The 15,166-nt window shown below is 50.4% G+C and overlaps 1 protein-coding gene across 1 annotated transcript; it reads left to right on the forward strand.

Annotated features, from left to right (window-relative positions):
* The first annotated feature begins 1,347 nt into the window (after window positions 1-1,347).
* LOC114103947 (keratin, type II cytoskeletal 5-like) lies at window positions 1,348-13,088 on the forward strand. Its single transcript, XM_027949831.2, has 9 exons — window positions 1,348-1,830; window positions 3,596-3,804; window positions 6,471-6,531; window positions 7,002-7,097; window positions 9,153-9,317; window positions 10,092-10,217; window positions 10,630-10,850; window positions 11,339-11,373; window positions 12,877-13,088. The coding sequence occupies exons 1-9, from the start codon at window positions 1,348-1,350 to the stop codon at window positions 13,086-13,088; spliced, it is 1,608 nt and encodes a 535-aa protein (XP_027805632.1).
* Window positions 13,089-15,166: the final 2,078 nt, after the last annotated feature.

Here is a 15,166-nt window from a genome sequence, read left to right on the forward strand (position 1 = left end):
CTGGACTGTTCCTGGGACACTGACGTAGGGTGGGCGGCCCAGCCTTCTGCCAGCAAAGGAGTCGATTGTTCCCTGACAGCTTCAAACTTGCAGACCTGAGCAGAGAAATAACAGGCCACAGAGAGGAGTTAAAAGTCAGCCCTGGGGCCAAGCAGAGGAGCCATTTAGACCATAATTGCAGGCAGCAGTGAGACATCCAGGAAGGTTCCACATTCCTGATTTTATGAGTTCCCTGGTCCCCTCCCATCAGGCCTGAGCCTGGGGTGGCCTGGTGGGCTCACCCAGAGTGAGGCTAAGGTGGATTTGGAGGGGTTGGGCTCAATGCTCAGGACCAAGAGTGGAAATGATGAGAGGAACAAACCAGGGATGTGGAAACACTTGTGCAGGCGAAAGAGCAGGACATTAAAGAACAGGGGAGGGAGCAGTCATGCATCAAAAGAGAGACGAGTATGAAAAATTTGGGGAGGATGAAGATGAAAGGAAGGGAGAAACTGTTCAATCCCCTGGTCCTCCAGTCCCCAGGGAAGGGCATGTTAAGACCAGGGAAGGGACCAGTAGAGGGATAGAAATTTAAAGTGAAGCCTCCTCTTTTCCCTGGGCCTGACTCCCCTGCTGGGCAAGTCCCAATGATTCCAGGCACGTAACCTGGTCAGACCACCAAGTTCTAATATTGGCCCGAAGGTTCACAAGCCTCTGCCAGGCTGCCTCATTACTCAGCTTCTATTGCTTCAAGAATAAAAATAGCTACTCCATAGTGATGTCCAGGGCTAAACAAGAGCACAGGTGTAAGGCAGCCACCCGCAGAAGCTGCTCGAAAAGCGTGGGCCGTCATCTTCACCATCTACCCTCACGGAGTTAGGAGAATCAAAGGAAATGACGCTCCTGGCAGATCTGCCTCTTGGTCCAGCACAGACTGCATCCTCAGTAAACAGAATTTTTTTTATTATTAAGTGACCAGGATGGGATGGGCATAGTCAGGTTCTTGGATTCAGAGCCTGAGATCTGGAAACGGAGGCTGGAGCTGCAGATGAGAAGCAAGGGGAGTGTCTATGGCCTGTGGCTGGAACGGGGTTGGCTGGGGGGCTCGGAACCCAGGCCTGCCACAGGCCGGAATCCCCAGGCCTGGTCCTGCCCTGGGTAGGGTGTTCCCCATGGTGATTAGCGGGGTAGTTAAATGGGCTGTGGCCAGACATGCCATTGGGGTGAACTCAACAGAGTGGTCTTTGATCTCCTCTGGCCAAGCCCAGTTCTTGAAAGGGATATAAGTCAAAGAGAGTCTTAGAGAGCCAGACTTTGGAAGCTCCTCGTTCATTTTTGCTCCCTCGCCCTCTGGCATTAGCTCCCACCATGACCCAACGATCTTCCATCACCATCAAATCGGGGGGCACGCGGAACTTCAGTGCCTCCTCAGCCAGCCTCCTCCCGGCGAGCTGCAGGCCCAGCTTCAGCTCTGTCTCCATGTCCCAGAGTGGAAAGAGCTTTGGGGGCGGCTTTGGGGGTGGCTTCGGGACAAGGAGCCTCCACAGCTTGGGAGGAAGCAAGAGAATCTCCATCAGCGGGGGCTACCGCTCCAGCCGCAGCAGCTTTGGGGGTGCTAGCTGTGGGCTGGGTGTCGGTGGCCTAGGGTACAGAATGGGGGGAGGCTTCAGTGGGTACGGAATGGGAGGTGGGATGATGGCTGGAGCTGGGGGCATCCAGGAGGTCACAGTCAACCAGAGTCTCCTGACACCCCTGAACCTGGAGATCGATCCCTCTCTCCAGCGGGTGCGCAAGGAGGAGCGTGAGCAGATCAAGACCCTCAACAACAAGTTCGCCTCCTTCATCGACAAGGTGAGAAACACATGGGTCCCCACCTGGAAAGCACCGAAGCCGGGGGATCTTAGCCTTCTGGTGTTTTTCTGAAGTCTATTATGACTTCCCAGGACCTTCAGTCCTAGGGACTAAGCAGCCTGCTGGTGGGGAGAGGGAGAGTGGTCTCCCACTTTGCTGAGCTGAGACCAAAAAAATTTCCCTCTTCAGACCCAAGAGCTCTCTGACCCACTATGAGGACATTGCTCTTCTCATGTATTTGGCTTAAAATGAGCACAAGAGGAATGCATTTTGAGGGAAGGGGGTCAAGTTTACAAGTTCATGGAAGTGAACTGGGTCCTTTTTTCTTACTCAGCTGAGTCAGCACTCATGTGTTCCCATGGCAGTAGGCATCTGCCTGGTGACACTGATGTCTAGGAAGCTAAGTGGGTAGAGAGGGGACACTCAGAGCATTTAGCATACGTTCTTTGGTAAAAAGGAAACTTGTGACTTCAGCCTGAATCCCACTCTGGGATTCTAGGGACTTCCCAACTCTGGGAAAGAGCCCCTGCATCCCCATTGCACCTGAATTGGTTGGTTTTGCCTGGGAAGAACCAGTTCAAGGATCTTGATCTATCAGACTCCATATCTGAAATCTGAATGAAAGAATGCTGAGCTAAGAGGCAACCTGCCAGGTTCCAATTTGGTTCTACTGCTGCAAGAGTCGCCAATTTCTCAGGTGTGAGTTGGGTTGGACAGATGGATTCTAAGGTCCCTTTGTAGGTCTGATAAACTATGAGTGCCTCCTGGTATGGACAAGACCACTGAGCACACAGACCTCACCAAGAGCACTGCCAAGGCACTGGTCCTTTAGCTTTGTCACCCATGTCATCCCACCTAGCCTAGGTTGTACTAACAGAGGGGAGATTTTCAGGAGCCTGGCTATGAAGAGAAGATCCTGGGCCTTGCTTTTCCCAGGTTCATCTGGAGGGGATGAGGGAGATGAGAGCCTAGGACTAGGGAGGGGCTTAGAGATAGGATGTTCTCCTTCGTCCAACAACAGGAGAAGCTAGAAAGGATGCATTTGTTAATAACTCTCTATAAGGATACTGCCATCTCCAAAGGCTTGGAGAAACTGTTCCTTTATTCATTTTGGTTCCTCTGAGTGGAAAGGCTTTGGTCAAGGGGAAGGGTAATGCCTCCCAGGCTAATTTAAGAAACTCAAATTAACAGCACAAAACCTCAAAGAACTCAAGAAAGCAAAGAGAGAAAGGGGCTTTTCTAAGGCCACATGGCTAGTGAGGGACACAACTGGAATTGTGCCCAGGTCCCCCGAGCACAACTCATGAGTGACCCTCGACTCAGAATTTCTGGAGTGTGCAGGCTTGGTAGCCTACATTCTAGATCCTGAGAAATCCTTTCCCAGAAAATGGACAGATGGAATTTTCTGCCATAAACCTCCTACTCATGTAATAGAAATAAAAATCTCGCCAGTGACATGGTGACAGAGGGTTCTTTTCTTACGTTAGCACACATCAGTATGGTTTGGTGTGTTCAGATGGCTTCCTGCACCTACTTCCCTACTTTGTCCCCCTTCAAATCAAACTACCACCTGTCCCCCAAGCCCTCTGCAACAAAATCTGTAAACCTCAGGATCCTTGCAGGCAATGGGGAAGAAGAGGAGAATGCCACCTGGATTCTGAATCTTGCAGAGACTTCCTGAACTGTTGGGGGTCCCATATCCCAGAGCACTCTGGGAATCTACTGCACAGAAGCCCTCATGGTCTCTTACCTCTGGCTTGGGCAGGTGCGGTTCCTGGAGCAGCAGAACAAAGTCCTGGAAACGAAATGGAGCCTCCTGCAAGACCACAAAACCACCAGAGCTAATATCGAACCCATGTTTGAAGCCTACATCAACAACCTGAGGCGGCAGCTGGACTGCCTGGGAGGAGAGCGGGGGAGGCTGGAGATGGAGCTGAAGAACATGCAGGACGTGGTGGAGGACTTCAAGAACAAGTGAGTGGAGGCTCAGCCGGCTCCTGGGCCAGAGTCCTGCCCTAGGGCTCTGGCAGAGACCAGGGACAGCAGAGAAATAGGCTCTGCTCTTCAGAAATGCCCAGTCCAATGGGAAATGAGATGCACAGCTGGGGCATGGGGTGGAATAGAAATAGACACAAAAGTAGAATGAGAACTGGGACCCGGTAGTCAAGAATGTCGAGGTCTTAGGGAGGAGCTAGAATTACAGATGACAATGAGTGACATGGGTACGAAGGGCTAGGTAAACACAACTCCGCAGATGAGGAAAGTCAGGCTCTGAGGTGGCAACTCATGAGGTAAGAGTTAAACCCAGAGAATCTCACTGGCACATTTATTCAACCAAATCCCAGGGCTCCTTGACAGTCTTTATGCATTATGGCCCTGGCCAAGAAGCTGAAGGAACAGAGAAGAAAGCCTATTTGCAGACTTCCCTCAGGACTATCTGCACACATGCATGCGCAAGCACGCATGTGTGCACACTCGCGCGCGCGCACACACACACACACACACACACACACCTTTAAGGGTCATGGTATGCTCATGCCCATAAACATGAGTTTCTTATTTTTGCTTTTTATTTTTCTTGTTCTAATTGATTTCCAATTATCTTGGCCCAACCAAAATTAGTAACTTGATAATGAGTTTTGGTTACTGTTTGTAGAAGTGAGAGTTCAGGACTCTAAAACAGAATCCTGCTAAAACCTAACCAACATGGTAGCCACTATCCACATGTAACTATTTTTTTAAGTTTATGCAATTTTATTGATCAATTACACCTCAAGAAAACTGATCAGTGGTGGGCACATACTGACTGAATTTAATATGATATAGTTCATTTGTCAAAAGATCAAGTTCATGTGCCAGACTAAAAAGAAAAGTAACTTAAATTTTTTTTAATTATCTGGCTCTACATTATTTTTATAAACAAAAACACAAAACAGCTATTATAGGGTTAGAAACTTGAACTTCGTAAATTCAAAGTCTTGGTTTCTCCCTTCTCCTGCTCTTATTTTGTTCTTTTAATCAATGCTGTTAATCTTCTTATTGTCTGGATAAGAGTCTTTCTGAAACTTCCCTTGTCACATTTAAATCTATTAAATAAAATTTGAAATCCCATTCCTCAGTCACACTAGCTGCATTTTAAGTGCTCAATCACACATGTTAATGGTTTCTGTAATGAACAAAGATACATAGCATTCTATCATTGCAAAAGTTCTATCTGACAGTGCTATAGAACCTAGTCAATGGCACTCTCTAGCTGAATGATCTCAAGAAAACTGTTTAACTTCTCCAAACCTCAGTTCATCTGTTACAGGGGTGACAATAGTGCTCCACTTATAAGGGAGTTGAGAATATTAAATCAAAACTTTCATGGAAAGTGCTTGGTAGGGCACCCAGTGCTTGACATAGTAAGTCCTTAAATGTTATCTATTTTGATTGTCCTTATGACTAGGCATCTGTGTGTGGTAATACAGACCAAGGTGAGAGAAGAAGGTGCAGATGGGTAATTTATAATGCAAGTACAAACATGGGGTAACAGGGTTTTAATCCGAGAAGCCTTTCTGGAGGAAGAGGAGACTAAAGCTGAAAGCACAGGGGGAGGGACGTGGGATCTGTTGAAGAGCATGTTCCTGGTTAACAGCTAGGCAGTGTTCCTGTGGGATCCAGGTGGCCTGTGCAGCAGAGGGACTATGAGCTGGGAGACATCAAAGACAAGGACAGTGGCATGGAGTCAGGTGAAGAAAAAATGTTCAGATTTCATAAAAAGGCAACAATAAGGAGCACCAAATTGGTTTTCCCAGAGAACGTAGAAGAAGGCACAGCACTGAAGTCTCAGTGGCAGGAAAGTGTGTGGTGCTCAGGTCCCACGGGGCAGTGAAATTCTAGTAACACACCTGTATGTGTTCAGACTTGGTAGTTGTCAAAGATTAAAGACTTGCCATTCCATAGACGGGAAAGAATTCAGAGAGGTTAGGATCTAGTCAGTGAAGTTGCCCAGGGTGACTCAGTGGCAGGCGGGACTTCTCGGCCAAGAGCTGAACCCCGGCTATCTAATGCAACTGATGCTTCGGAGGCTCAGGTGGGGAGTGGGTCACCTGGGGAAGAAGTGAGGCTCCCTTCTCAGAGAAGGGTGAGCAGGAAAGTATCTCCATAGCCCCCTTGAGCAGGAGGGGGGGTGTTGCTGCCTAGGGGAAAACCCAAGAATAAGACAACAAGGGGAATGGACTCTGCTCCTTAGGTGTGGTTCAGGTGGCTGAGGACACCTGAGGGGTGTGCAGGCTGAAGACACCAGAGGGGACAGGACAGTATAGTGGGATACAGGAGCCAGGTCAGATCCCAGGAGCCTCTTACTGCTCTCTCCGTTCTTCCTCTCACTACCTCTGTTTGTGTTGGGGTGAGCCCATTAGAAAATAAAATAAAATAAGGAAGCATGTCTGCTTCATCCGGGGACCCAAGTATTCTAAGGAGATGAGCTGTGGAATGAGGGGTGGTTTTATTCTATTCTCAGTTTGCACTGGGGCAGTGTTTGATTGGCGACTTAGGGGTATATGTGTCCTGGAGAGCTATGGTAGAGTAGGATATTTTCCAATGACCTATCTCCAGAGCCCTCCTCCACTCCCACTCCTTCTCTATTCTTCCCACAGGTATGAAGAGGAAATCAACAGGCGAACAGCAGCGGAGAATGAGTTTGTGGTGCTCAAGAAGGTGAGGGGACAGAGAGCCAGGCTGGGAGACGGGGGCAGTATAGGGGTCAGATCACAGAGGTCTGGAACTTTCTGCTGGATGGGACTATCAAAGGGAGAAGAGAAACTTCCAGGGGCTGAGTTGGAAGGGGAACAGAGCTGCAGCTATAAAGGTTGGAAGCCAGGTGGGCTTTGGGGGGAGGCTTGGAGAACCTAGAGGCAGTGGGAGCCCAGGGTCCCAGGATGGGGTCTCTTCACCATGTGAGGTGCCATAGAAGACCTTTCACATGGTACCTGCTAACAACCAGGAAGAATCCCTGAGGACTCTGTTCCTCCTATGGTATGGATCTTCCCCCTCCTCCAACCTCCACTCCACAGCTGGGAAGAGACAGGTTCCCCCTCAGGAGCTGAAGCTACCCCTCTAGCTCATGGCCAGAGGCAGCAAGCTGGGCCCAAGAGTGGGCCCAAGGTGATAGCATGTTCTGTGCCCAGGATGTGGACGCTGCCTACATGAACAAGGTGGAGCTGGAAGCCAAGGTGGATGCCCTGATGGATGAGATCAACTTCCTGAGGGCGTTCTATGAGGCGGTAAGAGGACCCAGTGTTCCCCCAACCTCTGGAAGGGCTGGTGGCTGGGACAGGGGCTGCTGATTCCTTCCCTGGCCTTCTGCTACAGTCCCTCTCTCCATCTGTGGGTGTAATTCATGAGGCAGATGCAGGTTCCCATACAAGGGAGAAAACAAGGTTCCTTAGAACAGCTAGAAGGTAGGGAGAGGTGGAAAATTTAGCCTCGACCACTTGAACCAACCATGTTCCATTGGGCAAACAAAAGAATGGACTTCCTGTGATTGAAATGCCTGTAGTTCCCACAGAAGCACCTGAGCAACCTGGCTCCCCCAGCCCAGCCCAGCCCAGCCCAGCCCAGCCCTATCTGCTGCTCTTCCTAGAGCTATTATTGCAGAATGACACAATTACGCAAATCAAGCAGCAATTAGCAAGCCTGCAGGTGCTTCTGAAAGCCCGCAACACAATTGCCTGCTTCTCCTAAAGACATGATTTTGTTGAGCACCTCTATTCAAGGATACTCTTCTCAGACACTTACCACTAGGATGGTACTGAGAAAACCCAATGGAACCCCTAGATTCTTAGGTCTTATAGTTAGGGAGTCAGGCAATGGCAAGGTAATCAAATAACTACCATTTCAGACATAATGGGGGCAAAGAAGAAAAATGGCAAGAGGCAGCCATGGAAGGCAAGGAGCAAGTAACATTTAATAAGTCTGAAGGAAGAGAAGATATGAGCCAGAAAGACAAGGGGAGGTGGATTGTGTCTCAGCCACAGGGATCTGGAAGAACAGCATGGCTAGAGCAGAGTGAGGAGGTGGGACAGCAGTGTCAAGGTGGGGAGAGGAGGGGGATTGGTAGGTCTCCAGGTAGGACAGTTGACATCTATAGGGTCAGCTATGTTTGGTGCCCACCAGCAGCCTGCCATGTTGTTCCAAGACCAGAACTGTCAGCTCTAAGACCAGGTGCCTCCAGTGACCATTTCAGAGCTTGCATGAGACAAAAAGCTGTCCTTTGCTCTGCTTATTCTCTTCATTATGGCAACCAGCGTGGTGCTGGCTCCTAAATCTGAGGGGGCCCCTTGTCCAGCAGGCCCATGGGCTGAACCTCACCCCCACCCCACCCACAGTGAGGTCAGGGAGCATGAAAAACTGTATGGAAAAAAACAAACTGCAGCTTAAGAACAAAATAGCCCTTTGCTGAAACAGAAAATGTAAGAAGCAGCTGGTACTAAAGAGGATAGAGGGGTATTTTTGCTTTGATTTATGCTTTGGAGCAGCAATTCTCAGATTCCAAAGCATCAGAACCTTCTGGAGTCTTGTTAACATACCAGCTTGGACTGAGGATGTCTGGGGAGCTGAATGTGGCATTCCCATCCTGCTCCCAGATGGGTGGGGCTGATACTGTCCATCTGAAGTGAGAAAATCCACTGCTTTGGTCAATTCTGAAAATAGATCAAATCAAATTAATTGTGGGCTTACTGTTCAAAAAACATCTTTTATGGGTTTCTACTGAGTGTTCACGGAAGTCTTGCAAGGCAGTATTGCGATGAGCCTCTCTGAGACCCAGAGATGCTCTCCAAACTTGCTCTGCAGAGCCAGACTTGGATTTCTCAGCCCCATGTGCTTTCTGCTAATCCAAGCTCATTTCCATTTCCCAGTCCTGAGGAGCAAAATTGGGAAACAGAATGAGGACATAGCCGAGTTGTCTGGCTCCTTCTGACTCAGTTTTCTTTCCCAAGTTGATTTCTTTATGTGGTATGAAGGGCTGTGCTTTCTCAGAACATTAACAGTCATAACAAGGTGTGCTCCCCCCACCCCCCGCCATCCCGCAATGGGAGTGGTTTCTGGAGAATTCTGGCTAGAGTTACCTGTGCTGCTGCTCCCCAGGCCAGATGAGCCGATGATGATAAAGAGCAGCTGTAAACTTCCTAATGTCCCTCCCGAGTTTTGAAGGCTTCTAGAGATAATCAGGGAGCATGACCCAAAAATACAAGACCCTCTATGCCAGGGTCTGTCTTCCAACACAATCAGGCACATGAATGCCCCGCCTCAGCTCTCCCCTTTGGGCCCAATCACAGGAGCTGGCCCAGCTTCAGGCTCAGATCTCTGAGACCTCCGTGGTCTTGTCCATGGACAACAACCGCAGCCTGGACCTGGACAGCATCATCGCCGAGGTCAAGGCGCAGTATGAGGACATTGCCAATCGCAGTCGGGCAGAAGCGGAGTCCTGGTACCAGACCAAGGTGAGCTATCAAGAGAAAATCCATTAAACAAGCACAGAGAGCCAAGGTTTCAAACACAAATAAGATGAGAGCCTTGTCTTCTCAGATGTTCCAGCCTGGGTCAAAGGCATCTGAGTTCAGCTCGAGACTCGCCCTCTAATCTAGCACCATCAGGAGCTGGGGAATAGCCAGATGCAGGCAGAAAATGATCAGTTCCACTGCTAGGACAGATGGACACACACTTTCAATGCCCTGTATCAGAGAACAGGTACAACTGGACAGTTCCAGCCATAATGCCAACAGGAGGATGAGGAGGGGACGTGGTCATGATGAAGCTCTAAAACCTCCTGGTAGAAGATAGAGCATCCAGAGAAGAGAGGTGGAACTGGCTGGGGTGGCAAGACTGAGAGGTCACAGAATGAGATTCTTCAGGGTGGAGTAGACACTCTGCTGGGGGATCTTGAAAGATGAGATGTGGTGTCAGGACAAACAACTATGGAGGAGCTACGGAAACAGAAAGGGCTGGGCACCCAGTGTGATGCTGTATGGGGGAGGGTGCAGTGCTTGGAGTGGAGGGAGAAGGACGAGCCTGGCCATGGGTCAGCTGTGGGGTGAAGCCTGTGGACACGGAGAGTGAGGGGCTATGATGGGGCAGGATGCCGGCAAAGCCAGGAGTCTCCAAGCAGGACAAAGGAAGCCTGTGGAGCCTGGAGCCACCATCTGCTCTCCTCTCGATTGCTCTTCCTGCCAGCTGCACACATCCATTACTCAAGGTCTGTTTCTCTTTTCTTCTAGTATGAGGAGCTGCAGCGGTCCGCCGGCCGGCATGGGGATGACCTCCGCACCACCAAGATGGAGATCTCCGAGCTAAACCGGGCCATGCAGAGACTGCGCTCGGAGATTGATAACCTGAAGAAACAGGTCAGTCTTAGCTCCCAAAGGTCATCCCATCCATGCCCTTACCTTTGGGAAGAGCTGGACCTGGGCCTAACTCAACCCATGCAGAGAAAAGCTTCCTGGACCTATGGTCTCCAGATATATAGAAATGTATCCACTAGGACCTGTCCTTTCCTGTGGAGTCTCAAATGGCCACACCTTGGCTTGCATTACTTACCCTTTGCCAAGGAAGTGTGGCATTGAAAAGGGCCTCAGAAAACCATTTTCTCCATCCTGATGCAGTTCTAATTATCCGAGGAGGACAGAGAGCACTCCAGCTCCAGCCTCCTTTACCTTAAATCCATTTCAGGGAATCCTTCCATGTTTTTATCATAAAGTCCACTTCTTATTACATTCTCTGTGAATGGTGTCACAATCTCCCATCTTCCGCTGGCAGTGTGCCACACTTCAGGCCGCCATTGCTGATGCAGAGCAGCGTGGGGAGATGGCCCTCAAGGATGCCAAGAACAAGCTGGCAGAGCTGGAGGATGCTCTGCAGAAGGCCAAGCAGGACATGGCGCGGCAGCTCCGAGAATACCAAGAGCTGATGAACGTCAAGCTGGCGTTAGACATTGAGATTGCCACCTACCGCAAGCTGCTGGAGGGCGAGGAGTGCAGGTGGGTCAACTTCTGCTCCCACCATGGCCAAAGCAGATGCCACCAGAGCATATCATAATGCTATAGAAGCTGCATGAGCCCCACAGTGTCAGCCCCCCACAGAGAAATTCCATGCCAATGCTCCTTTAGAGACATCCTGTAGCTGCAGCCACTGTCACCATTCCTGCTGGACCCAGGGCAGCAGTCAGGGCCAAAAGTATCAGAAAGAGGAGTGATCATGACCATGTGGAACCCCTAAGCAGGCCATCTCCATGCACGGCCTATAGCAAACTTAGCCACACTCACGACCAGCCTCAGAGGCCCCATGTCTTCCCAGAGATGCCCTATAATGTCACCATCCTGGTCCACCTTTGGCATGAATCCCTCCCCCCTCTAAATGTCCCCTCACATATTTTCTTTAGTTTCCAAAAGCTAAAGAGGTAAGTGGAACCCAGGACTCTCTAACTTCTCAGCAATGAAATGTCCCTTTCTCTCCCCACCTGCCACAGACTCACTGGAGAAGGCGTTGGATCTGTGAACATCTGTGAGTAACTGTCTTGGGTTGAAAGAAATTGGGGGTGCAAAATGGATGCTAACAGCATCACTAATTAGGATTTTGTGGCTAGAAAATGAACACCCTGTGGCATTAAGACCCTCTTTGGGGCTCTGTGGAGACCCCTCTCCTCCCAGTGGGTTCAAGAGAACTCAGCACTGGGACATTCCATGTCCCTAAGGAAGGAATTGGAGTAGAGCTCAGAGACTTTCTCCTCACTCTGGGATAATCTCCCCAGGTGACCCCTCGCCCCCTAAGCTGGCTGCAGTGGGGTCACATGTCCTCAGGAGTGTGACACCAGCCTGGCCCCTGAGGATCCAATTATGGGACAGGACTGCTCAAGCAGCGATGGGTCCCCAGTTCAATGGCCTGATTTCTCTGAGATTCAGAAACTAACATAATAAGAAGCTGTGAACCAGGTTCAAGGAAAAGACTTTTATTTAGATTTAAGCACTTTAACTGAACAAGTAGAATAGTCACTGGCCTGGCTTGACCTGGACTCCCAGGAGGGAGACCAGGAGGAATCATGTCACAGAGCCACATCCCCCCACCCAGGAAAAGATGGGCATCCTGTGTGATGCCACAGGAGCCCTGAGTCCTGGTCATGGAAATCAAAGCTCCTTGGGCGTCCCTGAATCAGAACACCTGGGAGCCTGGAAGAGAGCCTGCCACCAATTGGAGTCAGTCACCTTGGCCATCCCTCTCCTCCAGACAGAACCCACAGAGATAGCCCATCCATCCGGGTCTCAGAGCCCTCCAGGGTCCATTCCAGCCCACACTGACTCAACTGCTCTGGGCCAAGACCTGGGCTAGGATTTTTCTCTTAAGGAATTTCCAGAATGGGGGTGTCATAGGATCTTCATGGGGAGAAGCCAACTCTGAAAGTGAGGGTTGAAGCAAAGCCTTCTCGTGTTGGATAAAGTCAGGAGGCTGTCCCTGTCAGGAGGGAGCTCCTCATCCTTGAAAACATAGCATAGACACAAAAGTGTTGCCTCTCAGTGACGTAGTCAAGGGGACTCCAATTCCGGAGGGGTTCATCAGGTGGCCTGTTCTGCAACATGGCAGTCTGCGGTCCTCTCCCTGAATCCGAGGCCTCATGTTGCACCCCACATGACAGCCTCTTGATAGAGAAGAGGAACCAACACAGCACAGGAGCCCGAAGTCTTCATTCTGGCAGGCATGACCTTGGCCAAGGCATTTGATCTCTTTGCATCTCATCTTTTCTTTTTAAAAGGGGGACACTGTAATGATGCCCTCTCAGGCCTCAGTGAGATCAGTGTGGTCATAGCTGTGAAAGGGCTTTAAAAACTGTAGGATGATGGGCCCATGCCCACCCTGCCTCAGCCTGACCACTGTTCCCAAGGCTCCCTGGGGGGAGAGTGTTGCCTGGAGCAAGACGCTGTGGGAGGACAGGCCTGGGCATGAGACCCCACCCCAGAGGGGCATCTTGGGAAAAGAGAGGAACCTGCTAACGTGTCTGTCTTCCCTCCACAGCTGTGGTCTCTTCCTCTGGAGGCTCAGGCTACAGCGGGGGCAGCGGCCTGTGCATGGGTGGGGGCGGCTATAGCAGCAGCCTCAGCTACGGTGGCAGCGGCGGGGGCAGCGGATTCAGCTCCACCAGCAGCCGCGGTGGCAGCAGCAGCAGTTCCAGCATGCGCATCATCTCCAAGACGTCATCCTCCACCAAGAAGAGTTACAGGAGCTAAGGCGCCCACCTGTCCTGGGCAGCCACCCCCAAGGTCCAAGCTTCCAGCCTCAGGCCTGACGCTTTGCCCACATCCCATGCTCACATCCACCGCAGCAGGCAAGGGAGTGGCAAGTGGCTATGAATTTAAAGGTCACCTTGTCCATCTCTTGTCACAGGCCCCACAGAGATAGCTCATCCATCCTGGTCTCAGAGCCCTCCCGGGTCCATTCCAGCCCACATTGACTCAACTGCTCTGGGCTTAGACCTGGGCTAGGATTTTGCCCTTAAGAAATTCCCAGAATTGGGAGATGTAATAGGATCTCTTCCTTCTGTCTGACCCAGATCCACTACAATCCCAAGATATTCCTCTTGCTCAGTCCTTCATGGGAACCTTAAAATTGACCCAGGGACCCTAAAGAAGTCCAGAGCCGTCTAGGTCTAATTTTCTACATAGGTTGTTTCTCCCTAAAGATGACACTTTTCCTGCTGGGCCCTCAGACCAGGAAATATCTTTGCTAACCCTGTCACACATATTGCCTTCTCTCCTCCTTTTATTTTGTCTCTGTCCAGGCCTTCAGCCAAGTCCACCAGCAACTCCCCCCAGTAAAATATTTGAACAAGGAATCAATAGCCCTCAAAACAGTACCAACTGTGATTATTCATACTAGATTGGGAAAAAATTTATCAAGAGCCCGAGTTCTCTGTGGCCTGCAGCTGCATTGCATGAGCTTCTAGCCACATTCCTTTCCATATCTGCCTCATTGAAACTAATATTAGATGGCTGACTCTGAACAGAAAGATCCCAGTGATGAGGGGGTAGGAGGCAGCCACTCAGCCCAAAATGCCCGCACAAGATACACCAAAAAAAAGGAATCCAATTAGCCTATATAGAGAACTGCCCTGTGAGAATCCTCCTGCAAAACAATGCTCCAGCCTCGGCCCTCTCTCCCTTTCCCTTATGCTAACCACCTATTTCTTCTGGAAGCTTCTCTTTCCTTTTTACCTTATTCACCCTCACTGCTTTTCCTACTCATCCTCAGGGCCCCTCGTTGTGTGTTCTCCCTCGTTGCCCACCCTTCCTCTCCTCTCCTCGTCTCTCTTCTCTATTTCTCTCCTTTCATCCTTCCCACTCTTCCCATTTTGCAACATATTTTCTGTTTTTGCTCTTCCAACCTTTCTTTTCCCACATCCCAGCCTCTGAAATGTCTCCGAGCTATGAGGATTCTCCTGTCCCAGTGAGAACAAAGCTCTCTAAGGCAGCACCTCAAACTCTCTGCCCTGCGGGGAAGAACTGAGGTGGTGAGCTTGGAGGAGAGACAGTCCTGGCTTTGGAGTGTCCCCTCCCTCTGAAGGGACATAATAGCCCAGTCTCACCAAGGGAACAGAGGGAAGAGGCAGGTGAACAGGGTGAGGGGCTGCACTGAGTTTTTTTTTTTTTTTTTTTTTTTGGAGTTGGCCTTCATGGTTGATTTCCTTGTTTCGTTTGAAGAGTTGTAAACCCTCAAACACCCGCCATGAATTCAAAACCAAACCCGATCAAAAGAGAAGGAGGTTCCCTGCCACTCGGCTGCCATGCAGACCCAATTCACAGCTCCAGAAAACAAGTTAAAACTTCTAACTCCCTGTTCCTTTCTCGCTTGCCAAGTTGCTGAAATTGCTTCAATAAAATGTCACTGAGCACTCTAGGTCTTGACTGAGTCGTGTCCTGTCTTATACCTGGAGGGCAGCTTCAGAATCAGGAGGTCTGGGAGTCCATGCCTTCTGCCCACCATGAATGCCATGAACCATCCTACCCTCTGCCCCTGAGCTCTGCTCCTGGGCTTCTGGGAGCCCAGCACTGTCACTGAGACTACCATTGTGTCTGGATATGCTGAGGGAGCTCCACTGTACCATGTGGTCCCAGTGAGCCCTGTCCCCATCCACTAAAGAGTCTGAAATTTGGCCAGGTCTCTCAGCAGCACCAGCTCCATGAACATCATCTCCTGGGCCCACCAGGGTAGAGTGAGAGTCTCCTTCCCTGACACTGCACAACAGTGTCCCAGCCCACACCACCCTCCACCTCCCACCATTCCCCAGGCCTCCCATGACACCCCTCAC

This window comes from Marmota flaviventris, chromosome 3 (genome assembly GCF_047511675.1).
Source record: "Marmota flaviventris isolate mMarFla1 chromosome 3, mMarFla1.hap1, whole genome shotgun sequence".
In the NCBI taxonomy this organism is placed as follows: Eukaryota; Metazoa; Chordata; class Mammalia; order Rodentia; family Sciuridae; genus Marmota; species Marmota flaviventris.